Raw genomic sequence first — 24,078 nt, 5'->3', positions numbered from 1 at the left:
TCACAAGCTGCCCCTGGCACTGGGGCAGGACTTTTCAGTGTTGCAGTGGGCTCTGAGTCACACATGCTCCTATGTGTGGCCTCCCATCTGACTCCTGTCAGATAACAAATGTATTGGTTCACCAGTCTGGGCTTGGATGGAATTCTTTTTTTTTTTCTATTGGTCCCTTTGCCTAGGGTGATCAGACATCTTTATGTCCAAGCAAGAACAGCCACGCCCATCACCTATGTGCCAGGGTAGCCATTATCTGTAGTGTACTCCCAGTGTGCACTAACTGGCATCCTGGGTAGCCACTTACAGTCAACACAGAGAAGACCAATAAAGATTCTTTGTCATGTTCTTTATTATAATGTCCTGTCCTTCTGTTTTTTTCTGTTGCACACTTTTCTCTTTCAGTCTTATTTTATTAAAATATTAAAAAAAGATGCGTGTGCTTTCCCCATGTGGAAGTTTTGGCAATGAGAAAGGTAAATGAGGCCATGTTCTATTTCTAGGCTGCTTTCAGAAGCACTGCATTTTGAAAAAAGACAAAAAAAAAAAAATCACCATAAATCCCTTCAAAGAACCACCAATGCAAATAAACTGCACTGTGTTATTTAACACCAACTTATGCCACTGAAAAATTCTGCTACTGAAGGTCTAATCCTGAGGCTCTCCCTTCATGATGGAGGTGCAATGAAATCAGAAAGGTTTTCTTTTTCACTCTTTCACATGGTTTTAATCTCTAGCTTGTGTGTTTTATTTATAACCGTAGGCTAATGCTTAGGAAATCTTTCTTACCTCAACAATGGAATTTACCCAAGATAATAGTTCAGATGCTCTATTGGTTTTTGTTCAACTAAATCCATATTAAATCTGTATTATATAAAAAGCAAAGGAATACTTGAGTTTCAGTCTTCCAAGAAAGTTATTAATAAAGTTCAATAACATTGATGGAATAATCAGTCTTTGCTGATGTGAAGTGACTTATTTAGTATAAAATAAATTATATTTATATACACTCATATATGTTCATGTGGTCTTAGTTTTGAATTTACTTGAATTTCTGTGGTTATAGGTCTACCCTCTTCTTATAGACTGTTTAAAAATGAGTTTTAACATCAAGCAAAGTCTTTACATTTAGGTAATCTGCATTTCCCTGTTGTGAAATACTTGAAGACTGCTATGCTAATCAGGCTGCCTATGAAGCTGAGCTTCATCACTCAGGAGGGTAGCCTGACTTCCCATTTACGATAGCTGCTTTCCTGCCCATTGTTTCTTCTGGGCACCCTTTCTTACTTAGGCAATTCATATTGTAATGACTGGCTTTTTTTCCTGTTACATTTAAAATGAGATATTTAGGGAAATTAATATTTATTTTTAATTTTGACCAACTATTTTATGAAATTTTTTTTATTTCACCTTGCCTTTTCTTAATTTAATATCTTCATCTTTGAGGCAGGTGATGGTATTATATTCTAATTTCTAATATTTACATATACTTAAATTATTTTGCTGATTAATTTTACAGGAATATCCAGAATTATTCTTAAAAGCTATAATTGAAATAAATATGTTTTACCAAGTTTTTCCTTTTGCAGAAAAAACTGACAGTCCTGGCATTGAGCAAGGGTCTCATGCATACAAGACAAAACACTTTGCTGAAAAGCTACAGCCTGATCACTAGTTTTAAATAAATTTTAATCTGAGAATTAAAGCAGATTTTGTTAATTTTTAGTTTTTAAACTATCATTCATCTTATTTCTTTAAAATAACTAATATTCTGTGATTATTCATTTCTACTTAATACTTAAAGCAAAGTGTAGGCATAGGGCCAGACTCATTGACCTGCCTCCCTGGAGGGTGAGTCATCATTTTGATATAACTCAGGAGACAAAAGTAAAATGTATATTTAATCTTGTTTAATTCAATATCCAATGATATGAATTAAAATCCATCCTTGCATTGCAGTGATAATCCAAGTTGATCATGTTATGTTTGTTTGAACTTTCCAAAAGTTTTACTTTCAAGAAACAGCAATGAAATATTTCTAATCCTGTAAACCTGAGTCTGGAGACTGACACCTTTGCCCTGGTCCCTTTCCATCCTAACAATATACTCTTGGGTTTAGATTTATACATCACCACATTATTGCACCTGTTCAAGCTATCACACTATTTTCTTTTTTGTGGTTAATTTTTGTTTTATTCCCTGGGTAATTTTTTTTATTTTAATTTATTTTTTGTACTTTTTTTATTTATTAAAAATTTCCACCTCCTCCCATTTCCTTCCCTCTCCCCTCTCCCCCCCCTCAGTCCTAAGGAAGTCAGGGTGCCCTGCCCTGTGGGAAGTCCAAGGCCCTCCCTACTCCATCCAGGTCTAGGAAGGTATGCGTTCAAACAGATTAGGCTCCCCAAAAGCCAGTACATACAAAACCCAGTGCCATTATCATTGGCTTCTCAGTCAGCACTCATTGTCAGCCACATTCAGAGAGTCCGGTCTGATCCCACGCTTGCTCAATCCCAGATGGCCTTGGTAAGCTCCCATTTGATCAGTCACATTGTCTCAGTGGGTGGACGCACACCTTGCGGTCCTGACTTCCTTGCTCATGTTCTCCCTCCTTCTGCTCCTCATTTGGACCTTGGGAGCTCAGTCCAGTGCTCCAGTGTGGGTCTCTGTCTCTATCTCCATCCATCGCAGGATGAAGGTTCTATGATGATATGCAAGACATTCATTAGTGTGTGTTGTAATATGAAGCGGCAGGGCTGCGTCCCCGGCACCCAGCCGCCCGCATGGCTAGCTTATGCCCCGAAATAATTACACAGAAACTGTATTCTTTTAAACACTGCCTGGCCCATTAGCTCCAGCCTCTTATTGGCTAGCTCTTACATATTGATCTAACCCATTTCTAATAATCTGTGTAGCTTACCAGGGAGATCTTAACCTGTGTCTGTGTCTGGTGGGCAAATCATGGTGACTCCCTGACTTGGCTTCTTTCTCCCAGCATTCTGTTCTGTTTACTCCACCCACCTAAGGGTTGGCCTATCAGATGGGCCTAGGCAGTTTCTTTATTAATTAACCAATGAAAGCAACAGATTAATACAAGACCCACCTCCATCAAGTGTGGCTATGGGAGAAGGCCAGTTCAGACACCCTCTCCTCTGATGCCCAAGGACCTAGCTGGGGATATCCCCTTGGACAACTGGGAATGCCTCTAGAGCCAAGTTTCTTGCCAACCCTAAAATGGTTCCCTTAATTAAGATATCTTCTTCCCTGCTCCTATATCCACCTTTCCTCCACCTCAAACATCCCATTCCCCCAAGCTCTCCCCAATCCCCCCCTTCTCCCTTTTCTCTCCCCATCTCCCCTTCCCCCCACCCCACCCCCGTGCTTCCAACTTTTGCCCGGTGATCTTGTCTACTTCCAGTATCCAGGAAGATAAATATATGTTTTTCTTTGGGTTCACCTTCTTATTTAGCTTCTCTAGGATCATGAACTATAGGCTCAATGTCCTTTGTTTATGGCTAGAATCCACTAATGAGTGAGTACATACCATATTCATCTTTTTGGGTCTGGGTTATCTCACTCAGTAAAGTGTTTTCTATTTCCATTCATTTGCATGCAAAATTCCAGATGCCATTGTTTCTTACCACTGAGTAGAACTCTAATGTGTATATGTGCCACACCTTCTTTATCCATTCTTCTATTGAGGGGCATGTAGGTTGTTTCCAGGTTCTGGCTATTACAAATAGTGCTACAATGAACATAGTTGGACAAATGCTTTTGTATTATGATTGGGCATCTCTTGGGTATATTCCCAAGAATGGAATTGCTGGATCCTGAGGTAGGTTGACTCCCAGTTTCCTGAGAAACCGCCACACTGATTTCCAAAGTGGTTGCACAAGTTTTCATTCCCACCAGCAATGGATGAGTGTTCCCCTTACTCTATATCCTCTCCAGCATAGGTTATCATTTGGTGTTTTTGATTTTAGCCATTCTGACAGGTGTAAGATGGTATCTCAAAGTTGTTTTGATTTGCATTTCCCTTATTGCTAAGGAAGTTGAAGATGACCATAAGTATCTTTTGGCCATTTGAACTTTTTCTTTTGAGAATTCTCTGTTCAGTTCAGTACCCAATTTTTTAATTGGGTTATTCAGAATTTTAATGTCTAATTTCTTGAGTTTTTAATATATTTTGGAGCTCAGGCCTTTGTTTGGGGCGGGGTTGTTGAAATCTTCTCCCATTCAGTAGGTTGCCTTTTTGTCTTAATCAACATATGAAAATCTATCAATGTAATCCATCATATAAATAAACTGAAAGAAAAAAAACCATATGATCATTTCATTAGATGCTGAAAAAGTATTTGACAAAATTCAACATTCCTTTATTATAAAGGTCTTGGAGAGATTAAGGATACAAGGTTCATACCTAAATATAATAAAAGCTATATACAGCAAGCCGACAACTAACATCAAATTAAATGGAGAGAAACTCAAAGCTATCCCACTAAAATCAGGAACAAGACAAGGCTGTCCACTCTCTCCATACCTCTTCAATATAGTGCTTGAAATTCTAGCAATAGCAATAAGAAAACATAAGGAGATCAAGGGAATTCAAATTGGAAAGGAAGAAGTCAAACTTTCATTATTTGCAGATGATATGATAGTGTACACAAGCGACCTCAAAATCTCTACCAAAGAACTCCTACAGCTGATAAACACCTTTAGTAATGTAGCAGGATACAAGATCAACTCCAAATATCCAGTAGCCTTCCTATAAACAAAGAACAAAGAAGCAGAGAGGGAAATCAGAGAAACATCCCCTTTCATGATAACCACAAACAGCATAAAGTATCTTGGGGTAACTCTAACCAAGGAAGTGAAAGATCTGTTTGATAAGAACTTTAAGTCTTTGAAGAAAGAAATTGAAGAGGATACTAGAAAATGGGAGGATCTTTCATGCTCTTGGATTGGTAGGATCAACATAGTAAAAATGACAATTCTCCCAAAAGCAATCTATGGATTCAATGCAATCCCCATCAAAATCCCAACAAAATTCTTCATAGACCTTGCGAGAACAATGATCAAGTTTATATGGAAAAACAAAAAACCCAGGATAGCCAAAACAATCCTATACAATAGAGATACTTCAGGAGGCATTATCATCTTTGACTTCAAACTCTATTACAGAGCTGAAAACAGAGATGTTGACCAATAGAATCGAATCGATGACCCGGATATTAATCCACAAACCTATGAACACCTGATTTTTGACAAAGGAGCTAAAATTATACAATGGAAGAAAGAAAGCATCTTTAACAAATGGTGCTGGCAGAATTGGATGTCAACTTGTAGAAGAATGAAAATAGATCCATATCTATCGCCATGCACAAAACTCAAGTCCAAATGAATTAAAGACCTCAATATAAATCTGACCACACTGAGCCTGATAGAAGAGAAAGTGGGAAGTAGTCTGCAACACATGAGCACAGGAGACCACTTCCTTCGTATAACCCCAGTAGCACAGACAATAAAAGCAACAATGAATAAGTGGGACCTCCTGAAACTGAGAAGCTTCTGTAAAGCAAAGGACACAGTCATTAAGGCAAAAAGACAACCTACTGAATGGGAGAAGATCTTCCCTGGGTAATTTAGGGAATCATTAGACATGTTATTCCTAGTGTGGATCCAGTTTCGGGGAGCAATCTGACTAAGTCAAATGCAACAACCCATGTCCAGAGGCCTGGTTTTCCTTCCAAGTTATGTAGACAGAGGACAGTAGAGACATGAAGCACAATTGATAAACAGAGGAGCCAGAGAAATAGAAGTGAACATACCGTCTCAGGTGGCCTCTGGAGCTTCACACACAGGCCTTGAGACAGTAGAGTGAGGTGTGGACAGAGGCTAGAATCTGGAGGCAGGGTTTGCGAAGCACTCAGTGTTACCTGGCCACTGAGAGCATGAAAACAAAACAAAACAAACAAACAAACAAAAAACCCCCGAAGAACAGAAGATAATTTTTACTTTTAAGCTCCATTTTATATTTATTCTTGATTTCCCTGTAGTATTTAAAAAAGAAAGAAAGAAAGAAAGAAAGAAAGAAAGAAAGAAAGAAAAGTACATCTTAGTTTGTGCTTTTTGTTTTTCTTCTTCATAGGCATAAATGTAAAATATGTGTATACATTCTGAGACTGACAGACATAAAGTTATGACTTTTTTTTAATAAGATGTGCTATCCAAAAATTTAGTAGGCAGTTGACAAGTTTATTTAGCTTTAAAAAATATTTAGTATCATCATTAGTAATGACATGCAAATACTTTGGTTTTTCAAAGTGATGAAATTATCTCACAGCTTACAATTATTTTACATGAAGAGCTACGCTTCCTGTGACATTCTGCTAAATAACAGACTTCGTTTACCATGCTGGTCCTGTAAGTTAGATCATCTTGTAGCATTCTGATATTTTCAGTTTGGTATCCATACACTTTAAGCTTTACAGAACAGTACAGATGCAAGTTTAAATTCCGCAGGTTAGAGTTTTTGCAAGTCATAAAAGGATTAGAATCTCTGCCAAGCTTAGGGGGGGCAGAAGAATGCTCTAGTTTATAAACAAAAGATAAACTGTTGTCTCTAGCTTTATTTTCACCTTGCCTTTCTGGTGACACAGAGTGGTCTGTAGGCTAGTGTTTTGATCCTCAGCATTCTCCGAAAACTCTGTGGGAAAGTTTGGTCCAGCTTATGTGTCTGGGACAAAGTGGGACTCTTAAGAAGTGGGCAAAGTCAGAAGTCTTCTCTTATTTGAGGTGTACCCTTGAAGGAGACAGAGGGACCCTGGCCTTTACTTTCTGGTTTTCTTGTTATGGGGTGAATGGTTGTATTTTGTCATATTCTCCCATCCACCAAGTTTAGAACAATGAGCCAATTGCTTACATATTGACAGCTCCAAAACCATGGGCCAAAATAACCTTCCATTTTATTACCTTGATGGTGTAGATATATTGTTATATTAACAAGAGTTGACTGATATATACTTCTCGTGTAGAATTTCTTAAAGGGTTAGTTTTATAAGTATGTGTGTATGTTTGCACCTCTTTGTAGGTATATGCACATGTGTGCAGGTGCTCAGAGAGGCCAGACACCCTGGATTTTTCCTAGAGTTGGAATTATATATGCTTGTGAACTTCCAAGTGTGGGTCCTGGGAACTAAACTTTCTGAAAGTGCAATACACACTATTAGCCACCGAGCCATACCTCCAACTCCTCATGGAGGACATTTTATATTCCATGTTAATGAAAACAAGAATCTTGATTTCCCTGGCTCTGCTTCAATATTGAAGTGTTAAGCAGGTGTAGAGCAGTTGAACTGACTCCCCCCCCCCACAATCTCCCAGTTTCTAATAAATGATAGCTTTGTTTCTTTATGTGAAAAACTTTTTCTTTAATTTTAAATTTGATGCTATTCAAAATCAGGCATTTAAAATTTAAGAAACTTTCTTGGGGCTGGCTGGAGAGATGCTTCTGTGATCAAGAGCACATACTGCTTTTGCAGAGGAACCAGCTTTAATTCCTAATACTTTTATCAGACAGCTCGTATCACCTGTAACTCTAGCTAAAAAGGACCTAATGCCTGTTTCTGGCCTCCACAGACACTACACACATACCCAAACACACACAATCCATAATTTAAAAAATGAATAAATAAACTGTCTTGGCAATATCTATTATATAACTGGTAATATATAGAGACATTATATATATATATATATATATACACACACACACACGTGTGTGTGTGTGATGTATTTTTGAAAACTATTGCATCAATAGTGATATTCATGTTTATTATCTAGATACCATTAAATATGATAACTTTGTATAACCGCTAACTGTGACCTCAAAAGGGAGTACATTTAGGTTAAGGGGTGCTAATATCCTGGAACTAAGTCGATGTCTTCCAAATAGTTCCTAAAAGTCAGCATACATGTGTCACTAGTGATGACATCTTGACTCACAGAAGCATACCGTGCATTCTGGTAAAGGGTGATAAGCATATCCTCCTTTATTTTTTTCTTTAGATAGTATAAAATCATATCTCATGTTTTCAAATGCTTGGTTTTAAATTAGTGCTACTGTTTGGGAGGCTATGGAACCTTTAGAAGGTGCAGCCTTACTAAAGGAAGTCTGGCTCTGGAGTGGGCTTTGAGGGTTTATAGCCTCACTCCACTTTCTATTTGTGCTCTCTGCATCCTGTGTGTGGTTAAAATCTGATCTCTCAGCTTCCTGCTCTCACCTACTTCTGTGAACTCTCTGCTATTATAGACTATCCACCCCAAACCATTAGCTAAAACAAACTCTTCCTTATGTAATTTGGTTTTGCTATAGTAATAGAACAGTAATTAATGCACAAGGGAAAATTTGCAACTGATATTAGAAAATCATATGCATACTTTAATGAGATGTTTTGTTGCCCCAGATTTATAGTATTCTCTTGATCAGAATATGAAAATGTTATTGTTTATGATTTCTCTATTTTAGAAGGATTATTTATTAGTGTAGTAGATTTTCTCTTAGCCATATTCCCAGGAGTTAAATTATTTAAGGCTTAAATATCTCCTATAAAAATGACTGCACTTTCTTGTTGCATGTATATTTATATTTAATTACCTATCTAAAAGCTTGGGAGAATCCCACCTGTCTTAGATCAGAACACAGGTGGGGTATGTATGAGCTGTAACTTAGACCTGGGAGATGAATGCATCCTAGTCTTCAATTGTACGTTCTTGATCTACAGCTAATAGGCAAAACATCATGGACATACCATATTCTCTTTGAAACAAAATCAAACTGCTATGGATGGTGCAGCTTTCTAAATGCCTGGATATATAGTTTTGGTTACTTTGTGGTTTCCCTGAAGACACACATCAACACTTCATCAGGCTGGAACTGCTTACCAGAACATACAGTGTGTGGCACATTTGGAGTTAAACCTGTAGGTAAATGTGGGCAATAGAGGGGCTAAGCAAGTGTTTGAAAAGCAAGCAAGGTGCAGATGCTGAAGCGCTAGAAAGCAAATCCTGCCGGTCCACTGAACAGCCTTTTGCTCTCATTAACTCTTTGACAGTTTACAGACTGCTGATAATATAAAGGAAATGAAAGGCCTGGAGTGGGAAGGTTCTTGGCAAAGACCTCTCGGAGTGTGCCTCTGTGTTTGTATTTAATTTCTAGGTTTTTTTTTTTTTTTTTTTTTTGGACTGTTGTGCCATTAATTAAAGAGAAGAAAGCCGTTTGGAATGCATCATGATAAAAGCCACTTGAAGTTCATTTTTATGTCAGATCCAACACTGAAAAATGTCTTGTCTTTCCAAGTGGTGCCGAAGCATAAAGCATACAGAATGTTATGACCTTCTCTATTAGGCCGAGATAACCAAGTGCAAACGTGTGGAAACTATGAAATGAATGGAGACATTTTCTGATAGCATAAATATGATTGGCGGTGATTCTGATTTAAGAAGTGTGTGGTTAGCATCCCTTGGAGTTAGATGAAAGGACTTAAATAAATAAGCTCATCTTCTTATTCAGTTAAGATGCTCTCTGGATGGGCCATTAACTCCTGCTTGGCTCAAGCCGCATTATCCCACCACATCCTTTTGTATGCAGATCTGCAGAAGGCTATACCCATAGTGTCTCCACATGGACCAGCGTACCACACTATTGAAAAACGGTTCTGATTCCCCAGACTGGAACTACATCTGTTGATCTTCCTAAATCCTTACTTTCCCCAAAATTCAGAGGAGAAAAACTTCATAGAGTCTCAGATATTTAAACTAATGATGGCCCAGAGAGGTTATTCAACATTTAAGACCACTGGCTGCTCTCTCAGAAGCCTGGTTTCTTTCTCCAGTGCCCACTTGGCAGCTCACAACCATCTGTCATTGCAGTTCCAGGACATCCAATGCCCCTTTCTAGCCTCTGTTGACACTGCATGCATAAACATACATTTAGGCAAAAATGTTTATACATGTAAAATAAAAATAAATAACAAAAATTAAACTAATGAAATGCATGTAGGAAAAATGCAGTATGCTGGCCTTGTCATGTCATCAGTGTGACTGGAGCGATGGCTGTATTGTAGTCCAATACACTGTGCATCTTCTGTATACACAATCTACCAAACTGTTCGCAAATGTAGATATTATTTCAGAGTAACAGTTACACACTTTGGGGCTCTGGGTGCAGCTCAGTGGTAAAGCACTTGCCTAGTCTTTTGGAGGCCCTGTGTTTTACCTAAATTTTTTTTAAAAAAAATAAAACAAGAAAAAATATATAACTGTTTCCTGTGAGAAAGTATTATCCAATAAAGGGCTTCTACTAACTACAAAGGAAATGTAACAATCTTAACTGTATATCAGAAGGAATATGCCCTGCTCTGGGAATAGGGAAAAAAACCCTCTGTTTTAGTTTATTGTGAAATGATCTTAGTTTTAAAGTATTTAATAAAAATAAGGCAGCCATCAGTGCACTGGGTGATGTTACCTGTGTTAATAGGAAAATAGTAGACTCATTCTGTAGCGGGGCCCCTGGAGGACCCTGGTTCACCTGTTCTAAGCTATTTCATATCAGATATAGTGAGTACATACTGACCAAGTTCAGGACAGAGGCAGGAAGTATCTGAAGTGAGTAACTGAGAATATTGAATATATGTGTTTTGTATCTCCCAATTGGTCAGAGAATTTAAATGGAAACCTCCTATCTTTAATTGCCTAAGAGTGCTTTGAAATTGACAATTGTAGAAAAATCTTAGTAAAACTTTTTAAAACTTTAAAATTAAAACCACATAATTCTGTCATGTATTAATTATATAATTTGGTGAATAATTATAATGTTATATATTTCATCATCAGGAATATGTTAATGAAGGGTCCTCAGGAACTCTGTCATTTTCTTCTTCTAACCAAATATTCTCTTGACTAACTATAATGGATTACTATTTGTATTTTCAATTAAAATAAATATATATATTCAAGATGGGGGTTTCTCTGTAGCATTGGAGCCTGTCCTGGAACTTGCTCTATAGACCAGGCTGACCTCAAACTTACAGAGCTCTGCCTGCCGAATGCTGGGCCTAAAGGTGTGTGCCACCACCGCCTAGCATTTTTTCCCATTTTTTTAAAAAGAAGATTTTATTTCTAGTTTTTGGTCATTTTCAAAAAGGTTCTAATCTGAGTTCTTTGTGTTTATCCTGTCTGGGCTTTATTGGATTTGACTAGAGCACCCTAGTTGCCATCAAATGTGTAAATTATTTGTTCAAATCCATTTCCTTTCTTGTCCCCTTTCTCTTTATGATACTCTGATTACACACAGGCAACTGTATAGCTCCTTTCTTTCCTTGTTCTTTCTGCTTTCGTACTTCTCTGAATATTTTCTTGTTCTGTGTCCAGCTCCTTTTCCTGTACCTGTGCCCTTTGATCACTCTCATTCCGTGAGCTGTTTTATTCTTCACACCATACCGTCCAGTCCTAGAAGTTCTGTCGTTCATTTTTACGTCTTTAATATTCCCCTCTCTATACTCTTATTCTTTTTAATACTTTTTTTCTTGAAATCAATTCATTTGACTGTTATTTTTTTCTATTAATTTTCTTCACAGATTCCTTTTTAACTTTATAAATCACACCTATTGTGATCAAAATAATATGTTCATTGTAGTAACAGGAGACATCTCAAACTAGAATGTTATTTTTTTAAAAACCTATTCTTCGCTCATACATTATATACTGTTCATAGTTTTCCCTCCCTCCACTCATCCCACCCTTCCCTCACCACTTATTCCCTCTCCTCCAGATCCACTCCTCCTCCCTTTCGCTTCTGAAAGGAGCAGGCCTCCCAGGGTTGTCAAATGAGCATGGTGTAACAAGTTACAACAAGACTAGGCACATATCCTCATATCAAGGATAGATGAGGCAACCCAGTAGGAGTAAAAGGGTCCCAAGAGCAAGGAAAAGAGTCTGAGATGCCCCTCTCCCACTGTTAGGAGTCTGCCAGGAATACCAAGCTACAAAACCATTATAGATATTTAGGGGACCTGGCTCAGAGGCACAAAGGCTCTGTGTTTGCTGCTTCAGTCTCTGTGAGCCCATATGAGCCCTGCTTAGTTGATTCTGTGGAACATGTTCTCATGGTGTCCTCCATCCCTGTGGATCCTACAATCTTTCCTTCCCTTCTTCTCTTCTGTGGGGCTCCTTGAGTTCCACCAAATGCTTGGCTGTGGGTATCTGCATCTGTTCCCATAAGTTTCTGAATAAAATATCTCTCTTGTAATTGGGCTAGGCACTGATCTATGGGTATAGCAGAATATCATTAGGAATCATTTTATTTAACTTTTTTTTTTTTTTTTGCTAGTCATGTTTGATTCTATCCTAGGTCTCTGGGTTATCAATTATCGGGTTACTGACCCTCCAGGAAGTGCCAGTCTTGGGCTCCCTTTTGTGGTGTTGCCCTCAAATTGAACCAGTCCTTGGTTGGCTAGTCAATAAGTCTCTTTATCTGCAGCTTCTTTTCCATAATTCCACATTGGTGAAGTGATTAGTACCCATATCATTGAATGTTGTGATTCTTTTCCTTTGTTAATATTGACAAGCATTAGAATGAACATCATTGGTACAAGCATCTATGTAGTGCAAGTATGAAGGGGTATGAGAACTTCCATAGAACATTTGTATATTGATCTTTTACTGACACTGTTTCAGTTAATTTATATTCAGTCCACATACTTCAGAATTTATAATCTTAAGTGTAACATTGCAATGCTTATATTCATAAAATTGCATGGTAATTTTTAATATGTAACTCCAGAATATTTTTATCACCTTCAAAACAGACTCTGCACTTAGTTTTTCTCCTTTGTCACTACCTTCCCTAGTCATCAACTATCATGTAGATCTGTCTCTCTATATATGTGAATCATATAAATGGAGAAGTTCTTATAAATAGTGTCATATAATAAACCTATTTTATTTCTACTTTGGATTTTGTCAAATGTGGTGTTTTGTCTATTTGGATGGCATATGATATTTGTTCTCCATTAATTCAGTATATAATGATTAATTTTAGCATGCTGAAATAACTTTGTCTTCCTTGGATTTACCTTACTTCCTTATATCTAATTTTCCCTATGTATTACTGGATTTGATTTCCTTATACACATGGTTCCTGACCTATTGGATTCTAAACATAGTTTTTCAGCTCATTGCTATTAGGAAAGAAATAGGCATTAATTAGAAACTGTACTTTGAATTTTCATTTCTTCTAAGGCTATTAATATGCAGTAATAATACTTCCAAAATACTCAAGTGTAGGTTACTTTGAGTCATAAGAATGTATAAGGTAGACCAGTTTGAGCTATAATGTTCATTCATTGAGCAATTGAAAAGTAGTAATGCACCCCCTTCCCAGCAGGATCTTGTTACAATAGCCTGGAACTTGATAAATAGCCCAGGATGGCCATGAGCTCACAATTGTCTTGCCTTTTTGTCTGAAGTTCTAGAATTACAGAAATATGTAAACACAGATGGTAGTAAAAGCATTTTTGATGTATGATGTTTTTAGTTCACATTGAGTTTACTGGGGCATAACCCCATTATTAGTTAATGAGAATGTGTATTTTATAAGAATTCGTCTGTCTGTAGTCCTAATAAATTGCAGAGGTATTTCCTTCTCATGTCTTTGGTTTATTATTACAATTCTTAGAAATTAACTCAGACTTATACTTGTGTCTTATTTATTCGAAACAGACTGTGAAGGGTTGATGTTAGTCTGCAAACATTCATTAGAACTCACTACTGAAATTATCTGGTCCTAGGGTTAAATTGTGAGCACTTTAAAAAGTACTTGTTCAACCTACTTCCTGTGCATCTGTTGGAATTTATTCTTCCTCAGCCAGACAAAAATCCAGTTGCTTGTTTATTCTTAGATGTATCTCCTCATCCCCTATGGATCTGTCCCCATAAGGATGCTAGTACTACTGTATCATAAGCCTCTCTGTTTCTATATCTTAATAGAAATGCTTCTGGCAATTTTAACCATGTGAATCTTTGTTTTTGTTAATGTTATTTGTTTTGTTTTTGTTTTTCTTGGCCAGTGTAGCTAAAGGTTTGAAATTTTTATTTTCCCAAAGAATTAACTTGTGACTTTGAAGGTTTTCCTTACCTTTATTGCCTTTTCTAGTTTATCTGTTTTTTAAATTTTTGCTTTGCTATTTCTCATGATCTACATTTACTTTGTCCCATTTCTTTTTTTTTTGTTTCAGATTAGGATAGTTTCATATATTTTTACTAAGACTTTTAGGTGAAAGGAAAAGTAATTATCCCTAATATTTTCTGTAGTTATAATAAAATATTTGAGGCTGCAAGGAACTTATAAGGCATTGTATTTCTCAAATGTTGGGATTGAGTAAACAAGCTTTAACTCTCTGGGTTTTCCATTTGAGTCTTCCATTTCCCCCAGTAACAAGCTCTAATTCCTTGAATAAGTTTCAAGGCTAAGGTTTCATTGTGGCTGATGCCTTTACCACTATTTCCATCAATACCTAGTAATTCTACTTCAAAGAGGAATTTTGCATCTGGCGAGACTGGGACACCAGGCAGTTCTTTTCTTCCTGTGTTCTTCCCGTCACTTCCCCAGGTAGAGAAGCCTGAGATACAGATTCTCTTCATTTTTTCCTGTGCATGGGCTCACCTGTCTTCATCTGACTCTGTAGCCCCACATCTTATTTTTACCTCTAAAGAATAATATCAACTCCGCTTAGCCCCTCAGCTTCTCAGGAGCCACTTTATGCATCTCATTGTTATCTGTCACAGTGACCTTTGCTTCAGGAAGATGAGAGCACATGTTGTTTATCACAGTGAATTTTCCTTTTCTTCAGATGCATGCCTGTCGTCATTGCTAAACTTTACCTGGGTGTGTCCTGCAAGGGATCCAGTTGTCAGTGTTTCGTGGGTCAAGGCTTTCTGGGTAGTTTTAATTAAATATTTTATGTCTTTTTGGTTATAAAACTTTTTAGACTTTAAAAAAATCAAACCCTAGATTGACACTCTGAATTTAAAATAACATGTTTGCAACTACAGATAAAATATACATAAACATGATCATAAATGTATATACACACATACACACAAATTATATGTGTGTGTATGTATATAATTCTATTGAGTTATTTCCCTATTAAGTTTTCCAGAGTTACTGAATATACAGGGATTCCTTGAAACATATTTTCATTCAATCTGCATTTTTGCATGTGAGAAACAAATACCTCATGGTGAGACATGATGTAAAATGTATTCATTGCTTATCAGACTACAAATTCAAGAGGACATCTTCCTTGACAGTCTCATTTCCTATGCAAGAATGAGGAAAGGACATGCATGTCATAAAAATGGTTGTGTAACAATCATAGTATTATTGCACACTAGAGGAAGAAGAAGATCCTACCAGACATAAGTCAGGTGAAGACTGCCTGCTTCAGAGATGAGGATTTATTGCAGTTTTTCCATGGAAGAAGGAAAGTTGGACTATTAATTCCCTTATGTGGCCTTTGTAAGGATAATGAACCAGTCAGAATACTTGAAAGTGTGGTAAGGAAGGAAGGAGAAGGGGGGAAGCAGGGAAGACCAGCTGGACGGGGACTGAACGAGCATGTGATCAGACTGAACTCTCTGAATGTGGCTGACAATGAGGGCTGACTGAGAAGCCAAAGATAATGGCACTGGGTTTTGATTCTACTGCATGTACTGGCTTTTTGGGAGCCTGGTCTGTTTGGATGCACACCTTCCTGGGCCTGGATGGAGCGGGGAGGGCCTTGGACTTCCCACAGGGCAGGGCACCCTGACTTCTCTTAGGACTGGAGAGGGAGAGGGAGGGGGTAGAGTGGGAGAGAAATAGGAGGAGGAAAGGATGTGGAAATTTTTAATAAATAAATAAATTTTAAAAAAACAAACAAAATAGAAAAGAGGAAGGGAAAGGAGGAAAGAAGAAGAGAGGGAAGAGGGAGGTAAGGAGAAAGAGAGGGAGAGAGACAAAGTTGAATTTGCCTTCTTCTGCCTTTTTATTTCATCTGACCCTCAAGTAGGTGGGATGGTGCCTCCTGCTTTAAGTGTGCCTCCATGAGTCAGAGATTTTCTAGAAACAGTCTCACAGACACACTTGGAAGTAACATTTTCCCAGTGTTTATATATCTAATTTATTTATTTATTATTACTTTGTTTTTTGAATTATAATATAATTACAGCATTTCTGTCCCCTAAACTATCACAAATACTCCTTATTGCTTATTTTCAAATTCATGACCTCCTTTTGCATTATTCTTAATCTAAGTCAAATTAATTTTTATTAAACATCACAATCTCCCATTCTTTGAGAGACTGGTGTTTCTGACCCAATCTCCTTTTGAAGGTGTCACCTCTTAATACTAGCTTCAGAGTCCTCGCATGCATCCTGGAGCATCCTGGAGAGCGGGAACTAAACTGAAGTGCATTGTGTTAAGTAAAAGAATCTGTGGCATGCTCCACGTGTTCCTTCAACTCTGTGACATTCTGACAAAAGGCAAGTCACAAAGCACAAGAACACCACTGCTCCTGAAGCCTGGCAGGAAGACTTTAAAAGAGTGAGATTAGTCTTGATGGCCTCGTAAATGGTTGACACCATAAAATCAAACTGCAGCACACAGTCCAAAGCTGCCATACATGTTAGACTCAGCTATCAGAGCAGTCATAGCAAGTTTGTCATGCTGGTAGAAGCTGATCCCAATGGGAGCATTGTGAGAGGGAGGACAGCGAGGTATGGAAGCTTGTGATGACCTTTGCAACTGGACCCATTAACTCTTACTACTTTTCATATATTCATTGAAAGTTTATTTGAATTGTTATAATTAAATTGAATTGTGAAATCTTCAACTGTAATTTTAAGGATTTACACATTGTTTACAATAGTTTCTTTGTAGAAATATTACAGATAGCCTTTTATTCAGAACATATCACATGCCAAATATGAAGCTCAGTGCTAGACACACACACACATATACACATATGCTCATACACACTCATGAGTGTACTAATCTCATGGGTTGCTACTGGGAGGGAGGAAACAATTTTGTTCTCTACCATTTTTGGTTCTATGTTAAGGCCCTAGAAATTAAACTTAAAAAGGTATATTTAATTTCATATATACAGATAAGAGTTTTACAAAGAAAAATTATGTATTATGTATAATTATATATAGAAAGGGGAAATATAGAAAAAGAAACAAAGATGGAAAAAGAAGAGACAGAGGAAGGTTTCTTTGTGTTTCTATTACTGTGAAGAGACAGCATAATCATGGCAACTCTTATAAGGAAAACATTTAATTGGGGTGGCAGCTTACAGTTTTAGAGGTTTGTTTCATTATGATCGTGGCAGAGACAATGGTGCCATGGAGGCAAACATGGTGCTGGTGAAGTAGCTGAGAGTCCTACATCTTGTGGGCAGCAAGAAATGGTCTGAGGGGTACACGGAGCAAAGCTTGTGCAGAAGAGACCTCAAAGCCCACACCCACAGTGGCACACTCCTTTAAAAAATGACTGCACCTACTCCAAGAAAGTCACACCTCCTAATAGTGCCCCTCTTTTGGGGAGCCATTTTCTTTCATACCACCATAGAAGGGCAAGAGAGAGGGAGGATCAAATGATGGGTTTGAAGAAAGAGACTTATACACAGGTATTATCAAATGGAAAGAGGCTTGGCATTCTGGGGAGGAGAAGAAGTGTCTGGTAAATTAGTCTCCTCTGCTTGTGTTTGTAGGTGGTCAGAGTAGTCTCTGTAAGTAGCAAGTGCAGAGATACCTTTGCAAGTTGGCATGTTCTTTACAAAGGGGAAGTTTGTGAACTCTTTATCAGGGGGCTGGGGAGATTAAACAGGTTTCTCAGAATTTGCTGGTTTAAGTTAGCTGAGTAGTCTTTGTGCCAAGATATATATTTTAGCGTGGCATTTTCTGGTACCCTTCATCTTGTTAGCTACAGGAAACACAGAGTGGTGGAAATTGATGAGTTAAATTCAATAGATAGGTCGATTTGTATTCATGAAGCCTTGTCAACCTGTTCTACTTGTGTGTGCAGAGACATGGTGGATCTGACTTCTGCTGGCAAAGTGGGAATTCTCTTTGGCTACTGTCCACAGCAGGATGCCTTGGATGAGCGCCTGACTGGCTGGGAGCATCTCCAATATTACTGCTGCCTCCGTGGGATTCCAAAACAGTACATTCCAGAGGTAAGTAATCTTGTGGTTTTCCAAAGAAAAGGATCCACTAAGGGTTGCTGATCCATTAACTGTGGCTCCAAGGCTGTTCTCTCTCCCCAGGATAAGAAGTCATATTGGCAGATGAGTTCAAGGAAGTCATTTTCCAACATTAAAATTTTATTGATATTGTATATCAAAAACTGTAGAGAGAGTTCTATGCAAGGAGATAAGCAAAAAATATATTCTGTTACTTTGTATCTGTATGTTTTTCTCTTTTTCCTATAAATGTCTGTAGATTTCCTGGTCTGTGGTTTGTGGTCAGGAACAAATACTGCAAAACTAGACACAGTGTTTGTGGAGCTTGAGAGTTACTAAAGTGGATTACGGAGCAGGCAGAAAGTTTCCTGTGAGGAGTGCCTTTCTGGGTGGTCTCAGGAGAATGAAGGAGCACATAGAAGGGCAAGAATTCTCAGGCCTGAGAGTGATGGAAAGCAGGTGAAACAGTCGGCAGGGGAGACTTGACTTGTCTGTTGATGCAAGCTGTGGCCAGATCGAAGCTACTAGCCTTGATAGACAGCTCCGAGAGCATTTAAAGTAGGAATGCGTCAGAATGGAAGGTGCTTAAGCACATTTTGCCCATTACACACTTCTTTGTAGTATGTGAAGTGCTGACTAGATTTCTGGTTCTGCAAAAGAAGTAGGATAGAGGGGGTGGAGCTTATTGGGGTATCATCAGTCAGAGTCTGTAGGATTTGGGACATCCTAGGATTCACAGTAGACAAAGCTAGTAGCCACTGCTCTTACTGGTCCATGACAATTCATTCTCTGTGTTGTTTTATTAATGCTGTAGTCTTTCTATTTTTTTTCTGTTCCATAACTTATAGCTGCTCCAAAGCCAGAATAGAAACTCTCCACTTCATTGCTCAGACCCAGGACACTTGACCTACCTCCCATGTTAATAAACAAAGCTAATTGACCACCGAGTAAAGTAGAACTTCTCTTAATATCCAATACTAATATTTGGCTCTATCTTTAATACGCATTTTCTCTGTCATCTCCCTCTTGTTAGCTTTTGATGGAAGAGGTAGATTGTTGGCAGTGGCTATAATCTGGCCCCTCCTGTCTGGATGAATGCACTTAGGACGTCTCCCTTAATAAGACTCGGTGCTCTCTGTCACCCAGGGAATCGCTTTCTGATAATCCACTGTCCTTCAGTCTGTGTTTTGAACTCCCCCACTGAGAAGTTTTTTTAATGCTCACCAATTAGGAACTAGCTTTATTTCTTTCATGAAGCTGTAGTGGATTATGCAGATGATACTGCGACTTGCTCACTCAGCGGTTTCTAATAGATCCACACATTTTCTACATATCCCTAAAGGACGTAGTGCCTCTCCCAGCCAATTTTTCACTACTGTAAATTGTGTGAGCAAACTGAAATGTAGAATAAGCATAGGGTTCTGAGGTGCTTATTACAGATATTAGTGTTAAGCAACATAAAATGATGATCCAATTAATGTAGTCAGGAACCATATCTTAATGTTTCTTTCACCGTGGATCCCATACTAGTGAGGTTACAAAATTGAAATGAAAACTCCCAATAGCTTGACCTTAACATTGCATCATGACACATCCCATGTGTGAATGTGGTGGTGTTAGCAAACCCCTGCCATCAGCTCTGTCAATGACTGCTATACATAATGCTTGGACTGTTGCTGGTTTAAATATTTGCAGCACTATAATGAGTTTTCTTCTGCTTTGGTTTACTTCTACTTACAAAAATGGGTTACCATAAAACCGATGTCCTTGCAACAGCCTCATGCACCTTGTATTTACCAGAGCTCTTGATGGTATTGAGAGGTCATATTCATGCTCAGTGATTGACAGCTACTACGTTGGACTGGGAGAGAGTTCTTTGAGGTTCACAGCATGATGAAATGTCTCAAGATGTAATTCTCAGAATGCATCCTGCTATTGAGGGATGTGTGATTGTCTTTCTGTACACATGTCTCATACCCTGTTGAAAGTAGTTAAGAAGTGTTTGCCTGATTTTAAAGTCGGAGAAAGTGAAACAGAGTGATCAGGTAACAGCTCTGGAGGACAGGCTTTTGATTTAAACTGCCCTGACAGTTGCTAGCTAGTAGATTAGAACAAAATATCTTCCATCACTGACATCTCAGGCTTTTTGTGTGATCTAGGAAATGGAAAGTGTGTTTAATGACTATAGATGCACTCTAGCCTGGAGCTTTTCTTTTCTTACTTTCATTTTTAAATTAATTTACTGTTTTATTTAAAAGTAGTATTTTTTCATTTTACATATCAATCCCAATTCTCCCTCTCTCCCCCTCCCCTTATTCCCCACACCTTCTTCGACCCCACCCACATTCAGTCCTCAGGGAGGGTAAAGCCTCCCTTGGGGATTCAACAAAGTCTGGTTCATCTAGTAGAGGCCGGACCAAGCCCCTCTCCCTCTATCAAAGCTGAGCTGAACTCCAGGCACTCAATTCACCTACAGAGTTCGCTGCTCTGTTCTATCTATAATCTTGCCCTTTACAGTTGCAATGCTCAAATGTTTATTTAGGCAAGGAAAGCTTATCCCTTCGTTTGACTTGAATTCAGGTTCTGCCGGTTGAGAAGGTTTCCAGTCCATTGTTCACACTGTACAGTTGTGAGCTGAGGGTGCACTTCAAGCTTGTTCACACTGTACAGTTGTGAGTAGAGGGTGCATTTCAGGCTTGTTTGCACTGTACAGTTGTGAGCAGAGGGTGCATTTTAAGCTTGTATTCGCCTGTCCAGGTTGGCAAAACATTTAGTTCTAACGTGTTGAATGTGTTATAGCCTGGGCCATAAAGATAAGGAATTCCGGTCTTCTGCTCTGAAGGTGGCACACGTTGTAGAGCTTTCTAAAAGAGTGACATCAGTAAGATCTTGTAACTTAGGACATTTAGTTACTCTGGGACAATAACAGTGAGACTTTTGTGGCTGATGACATTTTGGGGTCTAGGTAGCACTTTGCCAGCCTTGATTTCTAGGTCATTGCATTCGCCATTATTTTGATAGTGGCACTGAGTGCAGAAAAGATCGCAACAAAATGCTTCTTATTAGATCATTTTCAGTTATTTTCCAAAAGTGACATTCCATTAGATCATACATTTGCTCCACACATTCTGGAATCTTCCCTGTGATTAATGGCTCTGGAACTTGTAGCCTGCACTATTTAACCTTTTGTGAAATTAGAAAAATATGACAGACACTCTTTGGTTTCATAAAAATAACCAACAACATTTGGCAAATTTATTAACAATGTATTTACTCTGAGGTGCGCTGCTATAAAACCAGGACTTTTCATCATTATTTTGCTTTGTTTCTCCCCTTTATTAGCCTCTTTTTATCCCTCTTCTGAAGAGAATGCAGTATAACACAAGAAACACCTGTAAAATATGTACATTTTGAACGTTTTCATAACTCTAAAAAGATAACCCAAATTTTCACTTTTCCCATTTCTGTTTGCTTTTGCTAGTCTCACAGCTCTTTGTGTTCATAATTTTCCGAAAGTGTCGACTGCCTGTGTGACCACAGTGCTGCTCTCGCTGAAGCAAAGACTTCTCTTCTAGGAAGCCTGCTGCCTCCCTCTGTCTTCCCTATGAGCATCAGGCTTACAGTTCGGCTTTGTGATTCCATTGACACCATGGGTTGTCTTTAAGCTTCCCAGCATAGGCTTTCTGTCTGAGTCTTTTCACTGCAGCTCCCCAATTAGCTATTCGTGCTGGTTTGCTAATTCTGTATAAAATATTTTGAAGTTTTTTATTTGTGTAAAGAGGCTTATTCAATTTATTTTAATAGACGTAATTGGACTAAATGAATACAGGGGAAGGGATGCTTCCCATGAAGACAGTCTGGAGAAAATGGCTGGAGAATATTTTCATTGAGAACAAAGTATTGACCTTGAGATGGCTTTCTCAGAGACTGTGGGAGACTCAAGATTTAGTCTCTACTTACCTCTTGGGCCTTGACTTCTCTTTCTTTGACTCACACTGTTTGAGCACGGACCAGCACTTGTGTCTTTTAGTTTGTTTTCTAAATTATTTTGAAGCCATACAAATACAAACTGAATAATTTAGGTTTAAGATGTTGTCATTCAAAATATTTTGAAGTTTGTAGCATATCATAATCATTATCTTATTATAACCCTAAGTTTTATATGTTTGTGAAAAAGTATATGCATCATCTTAACACTGTTTTATTTAGTGCTTTAAAATATATAATTATCAGTTGTCATAATCTTATATAATTTGTCCTTCTACATTTGAACAAAAGTCTGCTTTTTCACTAGTTTGATTATATGACTGTATCTGAAAAACAAATCTTCATTTACATCTGCATTAACACCTTGATTAATGTAGATTTTTATCTACACAAGAATTATATGAAGTGTTTATTTTTAAAATTGTACAGATAATTGGAAACAAACAAACAAAATGTCTAACTTGGGTGCCACATAAGAGACAGAGTTAGACATAGGTAAGAAGTAGTTTAGGGCAAATTATTCTGGGGAACATCAACGTAAGTGTGGCCTTAAAGACTTGGATGATGTGCATTGGGGAGGATGGAGATTTGAATTAAAATTTAAGGGTAAAGGGGTGTGTGGTAAGATACAGAGTGGAGCAGTGGATAGAATAGAAGCTCTGAGCCTGAGGGTAAGGGCTTCAAAGGTAACTCTGGTGGCTGAGGATGGATGTATGTTCTGATGAATGAAGTAGCACCCTCGTGCAGTGACCAGATACTTCTTGGCAGCTATGAAGAAGAAACTGGTACCATCTTTCTTCAGTCTGGATACTGAATAAATAAACTCTGAATGTATAGATGCTATCAATGGCTTATTTCCCTCATTCGGTGTCATTTCTCAGCCTTCCTTGGGGCCCCCTTTATTCTACTCACCTGAATGTAGATACTCATCTAGACTCATCATTGACTCAGAGGTCTCTGATCTCCAGACCCATGTTTGGACATCCTAAGTTTCCAAAGATATGGGACCCTCTTTCCTCTGTTTTTTCCCTATTGCTCCTTTTCTAATAATGTGATGTGAAATTGGGAAGTCTTCTGATCCTCTGTGTGAGAGGACTACAGGCATGGTGGGAAGAGGCAGGAGGCACCCCAGTTCATGTGAACATCATGGAAGAAGGTTCATGGATAGCTTTTCTCTTCCAGGTGGCTGCAGACCTGGTAAGGCGCCTTCACCTCGAATCTCATGTGGACAAACCCGTGGCTACATACAGTGGGGGCACCAGACGGAAGCTCTCCACTGCCCTGGCCCTGGTGGGGAAGCCTGACATTCTCTTATTGGTGAGTGGTTGAAATATCAGGGTTGTGTTGATGTTGTTAGCATGAGGTGGAAATTGTTGCAACTTTCAGAACTTCCCCAAGAACCAACTCTATGGACTAATAGACTCTCTGCCCTGAGTGAATATTTTCCAACATATTATAAGGTGCCAGAACCATTTTACAAAAATCATACATTCTTATGGTATAGTCACATAAAAATGTTAACTTTAAATGAATATTAAATATTATCATCCACCTATTATCTGAAAACGAATACATGTTTTTCTTTAACAGTTATTTAGTCAGTCTTAGTTTTTATTTCTTTATTTTTGAGAATATAATAAAATTCGAAATTTATGTTTTCACCTTTCTTCCTCCAAATCCTCCCGTATGCCCCTACTTTCAAATTCATAGCCTCTTTTCTCATTAATCATTATTGCATGCAAACATGTATATGTATATAAAGACAGAGACCTAAGCAGAGATCTCTCAACAGAGGATTCTCAAATGTCCAAAAAA

The 24,078-nt window shown here is 38.2% G+C and overlaps 1 protein-coding gene across 1 annotated transcript in view; it reads left to right on the top strand.

The window, feature by feature from the left end:
• The window catches only part of Abca13 (ATP binding cassette subfamily A member 13), a 405,330-nt gene that overhangs the window by 331,893 nt on the left and 49,359 nt on the right, over positions 1 to 24,078 (top strand). The window contains exons 56-57 of the mRNA XM_057772486.1: positions 18,120 to 18,270; positions 23,446 to 23,580. Coding sequence (XP_057628469.1) covers positions 18,120 to 18,270; positions 23,446 to 23,580 — 286 coding nt within the window. The remainder of the gene's footprint in view (positions 1 to 18,119; positions 18,271 to 23,445; positions 23,581 to 24,078) is intronic.

The sequence above is a fragment of the Chionomys nivalis genome, chromosome 6 (genome assembly GCF_950005125.1).
Source record: "Chionomys nivalis chromosome 6, mChiNiv1.1, whole genome shotgun sequence".
Taxonomy (NCBI): domain Eukaryota; kingdom Metazoa; phylum Chordata; class Mammalia; order Rodentia; family Cricetidae; genus Chionomys; species Chionomys nivalis.
Note: the sequence above shows the minus strand (reverse complement) of the source record. Positions and strands in the feature narration are given on the sequence as shown.